Below are 13,894 nucleotides of genomic sequence, written 5' to 3'. Positions count from 1 at the left end.
TAATGTCATTTCTGGGACGTTCCAATCAACCTTGATTCCCTCTATAGTTTTTTTTGTCTCTCACATGTATTGTATACTCTGCCAGTTTCGCCCAACAGTCGTTTTCAATTACGAATGAATGTCGAACGAATTGGTATGGGCAACACAATACTGTGCACAATTTCAACCAACTCAGTGATCCTCATTAGATTTCACATCCTTAACCACTCAGCCATCACCGCTCTCATTTTCCTCAGTTTCATATTTGCCATCGTTAACGCCTTCTCCTTCCTCTCTCTGAGTCCCATTTTCTATCCACACCTCGTCTACAGTATATTCTCATGCCGTTCCACATCCCTGCATCTCATTTTGTTCATTAGTGTCACCACCAGTCCATACCAATCCTGGCTTTCCTTTGTCTTTATCAACCCTACTGTCGCTCAGTCTTTCCTCTCTCCAACATTTTTATTCCGTCACATCACATGCTTGGCACAAAACAGATGAAGGCTTTGAAGATGCGTCTCGTGCTGCTTTGGTTTTTTTTCTAAGACCCCACATCAGAACAGGTACTCAATTACTTGGGAGTTTGTCTTATTTGATTGTCTCAATTCCGTGGTGGAAGCTTCCCCCATGCAACCGCCAAGCCGCCAAACCGCTGTCAAACAAAGGCCATCGAATCCAGTTTTGTTAAAAAGATGTGAAATAAACCCCTTTGAGACCTGAGCGTGTCTGCTGCTCATCTGTGGAAACAGCTGCTCCTCCTGTGTAACGTCTGATGGTGTAATGATTCACAAATAAAAGTAAAAGAACACAGCTGTTGTCTTTATTTAGTTATCGCAATGAGGTTTCACCGCAACCTTTCCTCGAACGCTGAGGCTGCTTGCTGCGACGTGATTATTCATAATGTTGTCCTGATTTTTTTAAGGAGATGTTTCAGGGACTTTTTGCTCTCGACTGGGCCTAATGCATGCAGGCAGATTTGGGCTGTGCACATAGGGATGACCCCCCCCCCCCCAACCCCCTGTCTCTCCATACTAGCTGGACTATTTGCTATCCTGTATAATACCTTAATTCTAATCTTTTATTATGTTCCCCCATATCAGCAGCTGCTGGGAAAATTCATACTCTCAAGCTTAAACGGCAGTTAAGAGACATGTCTGAATCCAACGTGGAACAATCTTACGAGCTTACTAGTCTCATGTTAAAAAAAAACTAAAAAAACAATCCAAGAACGTATGAGTGTGTTGTTGTATTTGAATGACGTAGAAATTCCAGTTTTAGATTAAAAATCCTTGACGTATTTTTTTAAATTATGCTTTTCTTTAAGGATTATGATGTAAATAGGTTCCAGGCTGTTGAGCAATGGTTTAATTTCATACCACCCCAGCAGTGGCACGCTACAATTATACCCAGCCTCTGTGCTTTCCCCTCATTTATTATATACAAGCAGCAGTAACAAATTTGAGAATGCAGCGTGCGTAATATAATATGCATGATGAATATGGTTGGCGTGTGGGTAGAGAGCATTAATGGTTTATGTATTGCCTGGGGTGTTGTGAGGAACTGACAACATACAGCTCTGGGGCCAGATGAGCAACAGGAAAAGCTGTTTTTCAATCCATACAAACACAGTCATTTTAACAGTCTTTCAGTGTAGATATGGCGGAATTTGACCTGTATGAGAGCATAAAGCAAGGCCCATTGACAACAACCCAGCACTGACTGCAATCTGCAATTAAAGAAGACAGTAAACAAGACATCAGTCCTACAGATACACTCACTTTTGTTCCCAACGTGAGATAGCACTATGCTTTACTGTATATCAAAGCACTTAAGAACTATAAACAAAACCTGATTGATGCCTTTTTTAAACTTTAAACATCACTTAAAAGATTATTTTGGCTGAATGATTGAAATATCCGGGTTCTGTGACTGTGATATTTGGTAATGAGGCTGAGATGAGAATTTCAAATTTGTCTTCCTAGCTGTAGAAGAGCAAACTTTGAGCACTAACTTTTCCCTCTGGGATGACAGTCCTTGAACAGGGCTTGATCTGCAGTATTTGTGAAAAACGTTGAATATTGTTTACCTATCTCTTACTGTTACCTACTACTTCACCTGAGATGACTGTGGGAACAGAAACTATTCTGTCTCTCTGATGGCTGTGTGCGAGGTAGTTAAACGTACTACGTCCTTCAAGAAAGCCTTAGACAAATCTGAATAGGTTAATAGGCCCATAACATATTCATTGAGACTAAATATCTTATGGGCCCATTTGATTTATTTAAAATACATGAACAATCACTAAGCACTACTACCAACCAGGACAGCAGTATGTCCTTATTTTGTTCCGCCTACACATTACATTGCCTCTTTGCTCTGGTGGGCTTCATGTAAATTAGCTTAACATGATGACGTTAATATCCAGAATGAAGAGTTTGTCTGTAACTGTTTGTCTGTAACTGTGGTTCATTGTGCTGCTGCCTGTCTTGGCCAGGTCACCTTTGAAAAAGAGATTTTTAATCTCAATAGGTTTTTTTCCTGGTTAAATAAAGGTTAAATAAAAAAATAAAATAGTTCTGCAGATATTTGGTCCTTAAACAAAGAAAAGCTGTGGTGTCATCAACCTGCGTTCCCTCCCTCTCTGTTTGCCCCGTAGATGGGAGGCACCATGTACAACACGGGGAAGCACGTATCCCTGCGTCCGGACAAAGCCCACCTGGTGAACATCTCGGGGGGCCCGCTGGGTTACAGCTACAGACTGGAGGAGGTCCGAGTCCACTTTGGCAGTGAGGACTCCTCGGGCTCAGAGCACCTCCTCAACGGACAGGGCTTTCCTGGAGAGGTAGGAGGCCATGCAGACATCAAAAACCTTGAAAAACACATGAACACATCAGCATAGGCAACAGCTGATGGGCAGATTAAGATAATTGCAGATTGCTACAGGTTTAGAAAGTCAGCCGGAATCAGAAAACAATCTACCTGGGCTCAATTACCTGGGTGTAGCCTTCCAGGAAATCAATCTTAATTGACACTGATAACTTGACTGATAATATTGTTGACCAATGACTCCTTTTTTCCATTAGCATCTTTGGGTGATTTCATGTTTTCCTTTTTATTCGGGGGGGGGGGGGTTGTGGGGCAGCCAATCTGTCACCTTTTGATTGCAGAGTTGCAAATTACAGAGTTACAAAACATATTTCTTTTATGATTTTGAAAATCAAAACCCCAAAGCAATCCAGTGGTTGTAGTTCTGCTTTCAGTTACTCTTGTTTGGCTTGTAACGCTCTGTGTCGTTTGGTCTCTCTCTCTCTCTCTTTCTCTCTCTCTCTCTCTCTCTCTCTCTCTCTCTCTCTCCCTCTCTCTCAGGTCCAGCTGATCCATTATAATCAGGATCTGTACGCCAACTACACTGAGGCAGCCAAGAGCCCTCATGGCATCGCTGTGGTGTCCATCTTCATTAAGGTCAGCGTGGCCTTCTGCTGGAAAACAATGAAAGACCAATAAGTGCTTTGATTGACACACTGTGGTATTCATTTACCTTTATTTATACTCGAGAGATGATTGAGGGGTGACCCTCATTTTCAATGACGTCGAGTCTTCAAGAATAAGGTTGAGGAATTATTGATTGTTTTAACAATGTATGCATAGCTGTGCAGGAATAACTTGCTGCATGTGTTTTCCTATAGTGTGTGTGTGTGTGTGTGTGTGTGTGTGTGTGTGTGTGTGTGTGTGTGTGTGTGTGTGTGTTGTGTGTGTGTGTGTGTGTGTGTGTGTGTGTGTGTGTGTGTGTGTGTGTGTGTGTGTGTGTGTGTGTGTGTGTGTGTGTGTGTGTTGCATGTGTGTTGCGCTGTGGCTTATGATGAATATTTGATCTCCTCTTCTCTCTCAGCTCTCTGAAAACTCCAACGCCTTCCTGAACCGCATGCTCAACAGAGACACCATCACCAGAATCAACTACAGACGTAAGACACACACACACACGCACGCACGCACGCACACACACACACACACACACACACACATCCACACACCCACACCCACACGCACACATCCACACACCCACACCCACACCCACACTTTCATTCTGTTTGACAATCTATACTTTGAACCTCAACCTTGGAGTAAAATGAAATATATTTGCTTCGTAATATGAAACAAATAGTCTGACCGCTGTACCTTCTTCGCCGTCAACAAAACCCTCGGTGTCAAAGAAGGTCTCCTCATCTGCTGGCTGACACACTCTTGTGTCTAGAATCTAAATGGCTGTTCCTCTTAAGATAATAAAACTGGTCTCACATCAGATCTGGTAATGTGAAGGAGCAGCATTTGCCTCATCATTTACTTCAAAAAATGTAACATGAGCCCGTCAAAGCCACTTTCAATGTCTCTCCTTCTCTTGGATATGCAGTTGATTTCCCGATAACAGGAGATCTAGTCCACACTCTACTGGCACACAAACACACGCGTGTTCTCCTGGGTTTTCCTTTAGCGGGTAATGCATTCTTAATTTCATAAAGAAAATCGGCGCTGCATTGCCAAAATCGGTTTTCTAGCCTCTGCTGCGAAGATGTACAGCCCCCTGGAGAATTCCTTCCTGTTACTGCACTGTAAATAGCCAAGCTGCGCACGCACACACACATACTCACACACACACACACACACACACACACACACACACACACACACACACACACAACTTAGGAGGACCTTACATTGACTTTTTGATTTTGGGCCCTAATTTAATTCACCGCGCACACACACACTTTGTCAGTGCTTCAACATATTTATGTTTTTTCTCAGGCGAATCATTCCCTTTAATTGGTCCAAACCTTATTGATGTATACCCTGATGCAGTCTTCTATATGAACCACACACACACACACACACAACATCTTCATCTCTTTGTTGCTGTTAATGGCTTTGAACACACAGGGAATGTTTCACCCAGCTCACCACATCTCCTCTTCTCCCCTCTCTAGACGACGCCTTTCTGTTGATGGGCCTGAACATAGGCGAGCTTTACCCCGACACCACGCGCTACATCACCTACGAGGGCTCCATCACCATCCCTCCCTGCTACGAGACATCCACCTGGATACTCATCAACAAGCCCGTCTATGTGTCACAGATGCAGGTGCGTGAGAGAAGAAAGAAAAATGCAAATGACCTGACCTGTAACTGAAAGCATCTAGCCCACAGTCCCCTAAGTGGTTTGGTTGGTAAGAAGAGGCAGTGTGGTAACAGTGGTGTCATGTAAGCAGCGCATATGAGCCAGGGTCCGTACAGGTTTGTTAATGTGCCTGAAATCTGAACACATTACCGGAAATGTAATGCTGGATATTCTTCATATTGACCATACCGTACATAAAAAAACGGTCTAGTTAACACAGAACTGATTTTTTTTTAATACCATCATGACTTGAAAATGATGAAAAAAATTATTATGTTCATTAAAATAAATGCTCATATATATTTTCATTCAAAATAATGGATTTTTTCTTCAAGAGCTTCCACTTTGTGTGACCCAGGGACTGAAAATCAGCCACAGAAATACACAGGACAAACCTCTTTAAATTGGGCATTCGTGCATATTTGCCATGTGCTATTTTAAAATTTTAATTTTAAGAAAAAATTCCATGTGTGTTTCTTCAATAGCGTTATTAGATGATTGTCAGTATGCATTCTTTTTAAAGCTCTGGGATTCCTTGAAAAAGTTATTTTTATCTTGAAAGTGCTGAAAAAAGTGCTTGAATTTCACACTTACAGAGCAGTATGAACCCTGACGGAGCACATCCAACCACCCAATAACATCCGCCTCTGCTAATTAGTTGTTTCGAGGCCAAACATCCTCCTTTTTTTAAGCAATATCTTTTTTTTTAAACTAGCAGATGTATTAGGTGTTGTAATAAAAAAAACATATAAGAAATACAAGCAATCAAAGTGAAACCACTGTTAATCTACACATCCTGTCATAGCTGGGTTCAGACTAGAAAAGCATTTTTTGTGTCTCAAGAGAGCAGCTGGATGGATCAGATCTGATCCCCGCAGCCCTACTGAAATGGGGAATCTCATTACGATCCAGCGCGGCACTCACCTGTGTGCATTAATGCAATCAGCCGAGGCACACCATCTGCCTTTCATTCTCACTTTGTTTACTCCCGCTCTCACTCATCCCGTCCTTTGTAAACACCTGTCTACCTGTCAATCCTCTCTAATCTCTCCCTCTCTCTTTCTTCCTCCTTCACTTTCATCCCTCTTTCCTGTCTCTATTCTATCAGTTTTCATTCCAGCATAGTTTATGCTCCACCCGCCTCTACCTTTCATGGCCTTTCCCCTCTTCCTTCTCCTCATCCCTCTCTTTTCTCTTCACGTCCGCACATCCATTAACTATGAATAACAAGTGATGTACGGGCCTTATATTATGTTAACAACGACGTTAACGGCGTTTTTAATCATTTTGTGTGACTTCTGTTTGTGTGTATGGGTGTGACTATGCTGCTGCCTGTCTTGACCGGGACATTCTTGTAAAAGAGATCATTTTTTTTTTATCTCAATGAGGTATTTTTCTGGTTAAATAAAGTGAAAACAAAAACAAAAACTCTATTTTAGGCCTAAATAGATTTATTAAAGCTCAATAGTTATTTTTTATGACTTACTATAAGGATAATGTATACCACAATAGGCGATGTATCATGATTTATTGGGACACACCAAGCAATTCCATGTTAAAACATTCCGCACTCCCATATAACTGCATAGAATGATCATTGTTAACCACATTTTGCGTCTGTTCGACTGTGAGATTGGCAGTTGAATCAAGATCTTTTGATAGAATCGTGGAACCGTCGACTATTCGGGGTCACCCCAAGTAGCTATTGGTCAATTCACTTCAATTAATTCAACACCAAGAGACAAACCCAATTGTGTTAGAGTGTGTTTGAGCCATAAAACAAACCCTCCTTTACCACCCATACCTCTCCACCACAGATGCACTCCCTGCGCCTGCTCAGCCAGAACGAACCCTACAAGATCTTCATGAGCATGAGCGACAACACGCGGCCCACCCAGGCCCTGCTGCAGCGCTGCATCCGAACCAACATCAACTTCAACAAGCAGGGCCGCGACTGCCCCAACAACCGAGCCCTACGCCCGCAGTACAGAGGTAATGTTTCTGCGTCAATACAGTACAATTACATATTCTATTATGGCAGGCATAAGTGCCACGCATGCTCTTGTTTTTTTTTTCTCTCACACTAGCCAACCCTTTAGAGTTAATAAGGTTTTTACACCATCGAGCCAATACCAGAGTTTTTTTTTGTTCATGGACCCCAATCGCTCCCTTTCAAACAACCAGGGAAAAACTTTCCATTAAACCCAATAGAGTTAACACATCTCTGGTAGCAGTGCCAGTTGTTGCACCCCAGTACACCAGGAGATTAGAGGCATATGAAAGGGGCGTGCTACTGGGTCTTCAAACAGATCTGCTTCCAAAAAAGAAATGCAAGCGGCTGTGTTCTGAATTCAAAAGTAAACCACTATAAAAAATAATGAAATTTATCCAAATGTGTTAAAAGATTAAAAACACCATCTGTTGTGCTGTAAAACAGTGAGCAGTTCTGCCATTCCACAAGGAGAGATTCTGGAGAAAGCTTGTTGCCAAAAAAATCTGTGAATATCTCCTCACAATCTGCTACCTGTCCGTACTGTGTGTGTGCTGAAAATAAATCCAGTGTTCATACTACACAGCCTAGACTTTGCCTAGACCTCCTTTTTCTTTTACTTACTCTTTGTAAACATACTAGTTTACAGAGCCTGGGCTGTGTATTAAAGCCATTTTTTTTCCTGTGCATACACAGTACGGAAAGGTTGCGGATCATGAGGAAATATTAAATAATTTTGACAAAAAGTGATTTCGACAACAAGCGTATTCCAGAATCGTTGACTGCACCTTTAAATGGAACAGTGAATAATTTGAGAATTAGGGCCAAAATAAATGAATGTTGTGATGAATGACAACAGTGTTTGTGCTGCTGGTTTCTATCCGTGCAAAACATGTACTGTGAGTGTGTGTTAAGACGCTACAAGGCCTAAATTGGAAATGAACTTTGAAAGAAAAATTCTCAACGTTAAACTGTCACTATATAATAAGCCAGTTGGATCGACTGAGAGAAGTCCACAGAAGGTCCTCATTAGCACAAAGGTGCAGCTGGTAGTTAAAACAGCTGGGAGAGAAGGCTGACAGAGCGTGGCTCTGTGTCAGCGGTGTCCTGAGAATACTGTGTAAAAATAGAGAATGAAACAGAGAGGGAGATCTCATCGGAGCAAAAGAGGAGGGTGATACACACATGGAAGTACAAAAAAAATGTGTGGGAGTGTTTTGTCTGTTTGTGCAGATTTGAAAATGGGAAAGCGTAGGTGAAGAGCAAGCTTGTACATCACACACAAACACCAAAACAAACTGGAAAGTCTTACACAGGGAGTGTGGGAGTCCTTGTATTCAATCTGGGCTCTGAAATACCTCTGTTATCGATCCGGCCGGGCGCAGCGGGCAATGCACAACATCAAATGGACTCAGCGGCCTCTGGCTCCCTTTGATATCAGCTGGTTACTATACACAGCTCCAACAGGATTTTTCTGCATTCACGGTCAAGGAGCAGAGGGCTGTCAGAATGCACTCTGGGTCCGCAGAGGGGATGCAAAGAGCAGAGAGTGTAGGCAGACAGACAGATGTCCAAGAAGACTCTCTGACATTCACTGAAATACTTTTTTGTGTCCTTCACTCAACACATTATAATAATTATGATACTGGACTCTTAAAGCCTCTGGAAACATGGTATTGAATAGTGAAAATCAATACATGATATTAAATTTGGGTGTCTCAAAATGCTTTTACAGAAATATGATCAATTAGAAATGTTCATAGAAATGATAAAACTGAGTAAAAAAAAAAGAGCTTTCTTATTGTCGAGACTGTTTGACAGCACTGTGTGGGCGTGGCTCTATCAAACGGTATCCATGACAACAGTTCTTGTTTTTATAGAATGTTCAGGCAAAGAACTGCTGTGATTGGTTCACCGGTCTACTAAATGTTTACGAAGAGGAATGGCGAGAACGTTTTTTTCTGCTTATGTTTGGATTGAGAGAAACAAAAAATAATCCAGCCATATCGCCCATCCAGCAATGCCATTTTGGAGCTTTTGGATGAGTTAGAGGCTGATTTGGAGCCACTCACGAGAAGGAGCCACGCAAATACCTGCCGTGCCAAAATGCATTTCCTCGCGCCTGGGTCGTTCCAGCGCACTGTAGGTATTTCTGCTGGCGTCTCCCCCAGTAGTTAGTAAAGTGTAAGGCATTCATCTCAAAGCATCATTTGGGATCCTACTAGATCAGTCCCATAATGTGTCATAGGAACCAGAGCATAACCCTCCTCATCTGAAACCGAATTTCTCTAAAGATTATCTACATTTCACATTACATACATATAAAAACAACACAAATCACAGGAATACAGTGTATCCATACCACATCACATAACCTCACCAACAGAACATAGTGCTGCCATAAAAGGAAACCAAGAAAGACCTTAGACCAGACACTGTATAGTATACAGTAGGAATACCGCAGTAGACCACATCAAAAAGTCCTTACCGGTGTTTGTTAACGGAGGGGAATGGAGTGATCGTATTGCTGAGGGGGAAAAAAGCTGTTTTTTAAGGCGTGTGGATTTTGTGGCAAATGACTTGAGACGCCTCCAAGAAGGGAGAGACTGGAAAAAGGTGGTTCGCTGGATGAGAGAGGTCAAAGATCATCTTTTGACTTTTTTTTTAATCCAGCTAAGATCCAACAGTGCTCTCCAACTTTATTTTATTATCATTTCTTCACTTTTCTTCACAACCTCCTCATAACCTGCTCAGAGTTTGTAAATAGTCTGGAATTGGGACACGGTTTAAGTCCCTTTTTACCTTTTGCCTCTCATTATCCATCCACACGCATCACATTCGGTCTTCCTAACAACTCCTGAAACCCTAGGCGCCCCTTTGTTCTCTTTCAGTCCACACTGCTTATCCTCTCTGTACTAATTATCTGCTCTCTCTCTCTCCCACAGTGAATCAGTGGCTCCTGAAGTAACAGATACAACAAACAAAAAAAGATGTCAGCGCCTCGAGACCAGAGGCACCATCCATTCAAGTCTGTTTTCACACACACTGACAAACATGAGCTCGCCTCAACAAATGCCAGAGCCTGCTAAATTGAACCTGAACCGAAATGGACAGCTCAACTCAACCCACCAAAACTCCAAACAATGTCCCACACTGGTGATGAGGCTTTGAGTCCAAAGTGTGAAATAGACCATGATGTCTACACTGTACTGTGTGTTTGTATGTGCTGTGTGTCAACTCACAAAAAGGCTGGAGATGTAAAGACTTGTTTTCTTCGGCCAGTGTCGAGAGCGGAGTTACCCAAAGACTACAGTTTAGCTGGGATCGTCCACATTCACATCCTGGCCGCAGGGGACACCTGAAGGAATTTCCTGCATTTCCATTGATGGTCTGAGCCCCTCTCTCTCCGCGACAAACACACTCAGATGTGCTTATTAAAATCTGCGGGCTCTGATATCGAATGGCAACTAAGGAAGGTCATTTTCAAAGGGAGGATGTGAAAGGTGTTCCTTTCAGGTCATGTAGGTATACATAACAGAGACTGCAGCCTGACATTTTGCAGAGCTGAACAGATGGAGCCACCACAGTCTGGAATGGGGACCGCTCTCTTTCATTTTGCATGATTTTACAATTGTTCACTTGTCTTTAAAACATTGAATTAAGAATTGGTGACAGCATTCAGCTCACATCGGGGCTCTGCTTTGCATAGTAACACAAACGATAACCCCCCACCTTCCCTCTAAAGGTCTATATCTCTAAAGCCAGGCATCTCCACTTGCACTGCCAACCTTTGGATTTGTGTATGTGGAAGGTGGTGGTTTGTAAAGTAGCGACTTTATAACGCCGTCACAAAGTCAAAATCGGTAAAAGCAAAACAGAAGAGCGTGATGAATGGATTAAGCGGTGTGTGTCTGTTGGCAATTGTTTGTATATACGGCTAACTAGCTTAGCCAAGCAAACTGGTGTTCATGGTATCCCGCAGTATAACAAAGTACTACAGAGTTGTTCGAAGGTCTCAATTCAAAATAAGATGTCTGTCATTTGTCAACTTGTCAATCATTCAGATGATTAAAATGACTATTGTTTGTAAGAAATAACATAATTGATCCAGTTTTTATTAAAACCCTCAATCGCCTTGTAATCAAATCAATAATGCAGTCCCAAGTTAGAAAAGTCAGTGTCTCTGAAATATGTATGCTGCCATGTGGAGTGTTCTCGTAAAACAAAGGTTGTGTTTACTTTCTGTGACTCACCAAAACTCATTGTGTGTTCCTTTGAGGTCCAACAGAAATGCTGAGTGCAATTCCTTCTTCATAAAACATTTCCGCATGCACATGCTTGATGTGTACCCTTGTGTGTGCGCACGAGACAAACCAACACGGGGAGGGGACCGCCTTATAGAAAAACTGCTCTGTAGTGCTACTAGTGCTCATTAACTCCAAAGAGCATCTTAAACTAACAGGTCTCAGGTACACGATGGTTGTCCATGCTTCAAGGTGCACTCTGTCACTTTGGGTGTGTCGAAGAAGTGAGCATTTTCTAAGGTATATTCTCAGACCTGAATGAACAAACTTCCCTCACAGGACAATTGGATCCCTGGAAAACTGTTTGAAGTTAGAAAGCTACCTGAAAAGTTATTGTTCCACTGTTGTTGATTGCAGAAGCAGGGCCCACCGTTTTGTTTAAAAACCTATTCTAGTCTTACAATTGGTTCCAGATGCTTCAAATTGATTTCGTTATGATTGATGATGATAGAATGATTTGATACTAAGAATTATTAAAATATTTTTGTAAACTAACTGCAGGCTCTGCCAAGTAATCCCTCTCCCCTGAAACTGCATAGTGCACCTTTAAAGTCTTCACAGATCGGAGCTGAAGGAGAGTCAGTTTGGATCAATTCAGGCCTACATAAATGCATTGACCCCTAGACCTGGGCCCTGAATGGAATGTGAACTCAGACAGACTTATCAGTTACTTGGAACTGAGTGGACCCATGACATTTTCAAAGTGACACTTCACAGTTGTAATTGGGTGACATACAGGTTGTGGATGGACATTGTGGCTCATTCAAACACAACAACAGTCATGGCTTGTTTTATTTTTTATTTTTTTTGTGATCTGATTAAGATCTCTTTCTTGGTTTGATTTGAACTGAATTACTGTACTAAATAGATGGAACTGCAATAAGGGTTGAGATAAGTGTGATCACATGTAGCTCAGCAGAGAAATGCACAAACTATACCACCAACTGCGAACGTGACTTTATTTATTTTGGGATCGCCTGAAAGAAATGGTGCACCTTCAGTGATGCTGTAATAAATACGTGTTTTGATTTTACTGGATTGTCATGGAGGTTTATGCCTTCTTGGACAAGAATAAATGCTGTCGTTGTATGCTTGAAAGTTGTGGAACTCGTAATTTAACCCAGGCAACAAGTTATTGGAAATCGAAAATGAAATCATCTTACTGCGCATTACAACATGTTTTCACTTCAATAGTAATCGGTTGAAAAGATCAGGAATGGTGGTAAAAGTGTTTAATCATGATTAACTAAACTGCACATTCATATATTATATCATAATTTATCTGCGTGGACTATGCAAAGCAACACCAATGTCCATCTATTGGATATAGGCTACAGCAGATACACGCAGAATATGGGGTATGAAATATTCCGGTGGCAGTTCAAACCGGTAATTGTACCCCCTGGCTACGCCGTTGATGCTTACAAGACAAACGCTCTAAAAGACAACGGAAAGAAAAGTGCTTGGGCTTGATCAAATAGGCCTTAAAGGACCAGTTCAACATTTTGGGATGATTTCTGGTTTACTTTCTTGCCAAGAGTTTGATGAGAAAAACAGCTACCACTCCCATGTCTGTACTGGTAAATATAAAGCTACTGTAAAGCCAGCAGCCAAGTAGCTTAGCTTAGCTGAACTTAAAGACTGGAAAGAGGGAAACAGCTTGCCTGGCTCATTCCAAAAAGGTGTCCACCAGCAACTGTAAAGCACACTGAACTGAACATGTTATATATCCTGTTTTTTTAAAGGTGAAGTAAGCGGTTTATTTATGTTAATATAAGTGTTAAATCGCTCTTTATTCATACAGTGATCACTTACATAATGTGCGCGTTTCATAAAGCCGATCTCTCAGTCAGCTGCTCTGCATGTAATCATCAAATTTTTCGGGGGATCCCGAAATTAATATCCAATCACAAGAGAGAACGCTACAAAACGACACCCGTCTCACTCATGGTCTCACTGCCAGTGCACGCCAGAGCGACACATGGGTGAATGTTTATGCGCCTACAATGGCGGAGCAGGTAAAAATCCTTCCCAATGTCTGTTTTGATGGTTTTTATCATGTTTTATCACACTTATGGATCTGAGATTATGCTAGATAACTCGCTGCTTGAAGACCGCAGTGCATTAATGTGGTGACGTAGGGACGAGCGAGGGGACTGCTAACTGCAGTAACTGACAGGAAGTTAGCTAAAATAACCATTCCGCTTACAGCACCTTTAAACCAAACAAAAACCAAAGTGTAAAAAAATATTTCTTGGCTGGGTGCCAGCAACTTCCTGGGGTCTCAATTAACTGTGTTTTTTCTCCGTCTTTTCATTAATGTTCATGCTAAAATCATTTAAAATGTGCATTTTCTTTCTCCCTTTTCCTCTCATCTGGGAGTTGGTAAAATCATATCCAGATTATCATTATAGGAAAACTCTGCCAAACCACCAAACTGCAGGTTAC

General features: G+C 41.8%; 1 protein-coding gene across 1 annotated transcript in view; it reads left to right on the top strand.

Annotated features, from left to right (window-relative positions):
- The window catches only part of LOC307262307 (carbonic anhydrase-related protein 10-like), a gene marked incomplete at its 5' end in the record, with an annotated part of 54,372 nt that extends 43,597 nt beyond the window's left edge, over positions 1 to 10,775 (top strand). Inside the window, 6 exons of the mRNA XM_080043142.1 lie at positions 2,639 to 2,824; positions 3,349 to 3,444; positions 3,872 to 3,944; positions 4,962 to 5,116; positions 6,970 to 7,144; positions 10,088 to 10,775. Coding sequence (XP_079899268.1) covers positions 2,639 to 2,824; positions 3,349 to 3,444; positions 3,872 to 3,944; positions 4,962 to 5,116; positions 6,970 to 7,144; positions 10,088 to 10,110 — 708 coding nt within the window. The 3' untranslated portion in view covers positions 10,111 to 10,775. The remainder of the gene's footprint in view (positions 1 to 2,638; positions 2,825 to 3,348; positions 3,445 to 3,871; positions 3,945 to 4,961; positions 5,117 to 6,969; positions 7,145 to 10,087) is intronic.
- Between the last annotated feature and the right edge of the window lie 3,119 nt (positions 10,776 to 13,894).

Source organism: Ammodytes marinus (assembly GCF_949987685.1).
Source record: "Ammodytes marinus genome assembly, chromosome: 16".
Taxonomy (NCBI): domain Eukaryota; kingdom Metazoa; phylum Chordata; class Actinopteri; order Uranoscopiformes; family Ammodytidae; genus Ammodytes; species Ammodytes marinus.
Note: the sequence above shows the minus strand (reverse complement) of the source record. Positions and strands in the feature narration are given on the sequence as shown.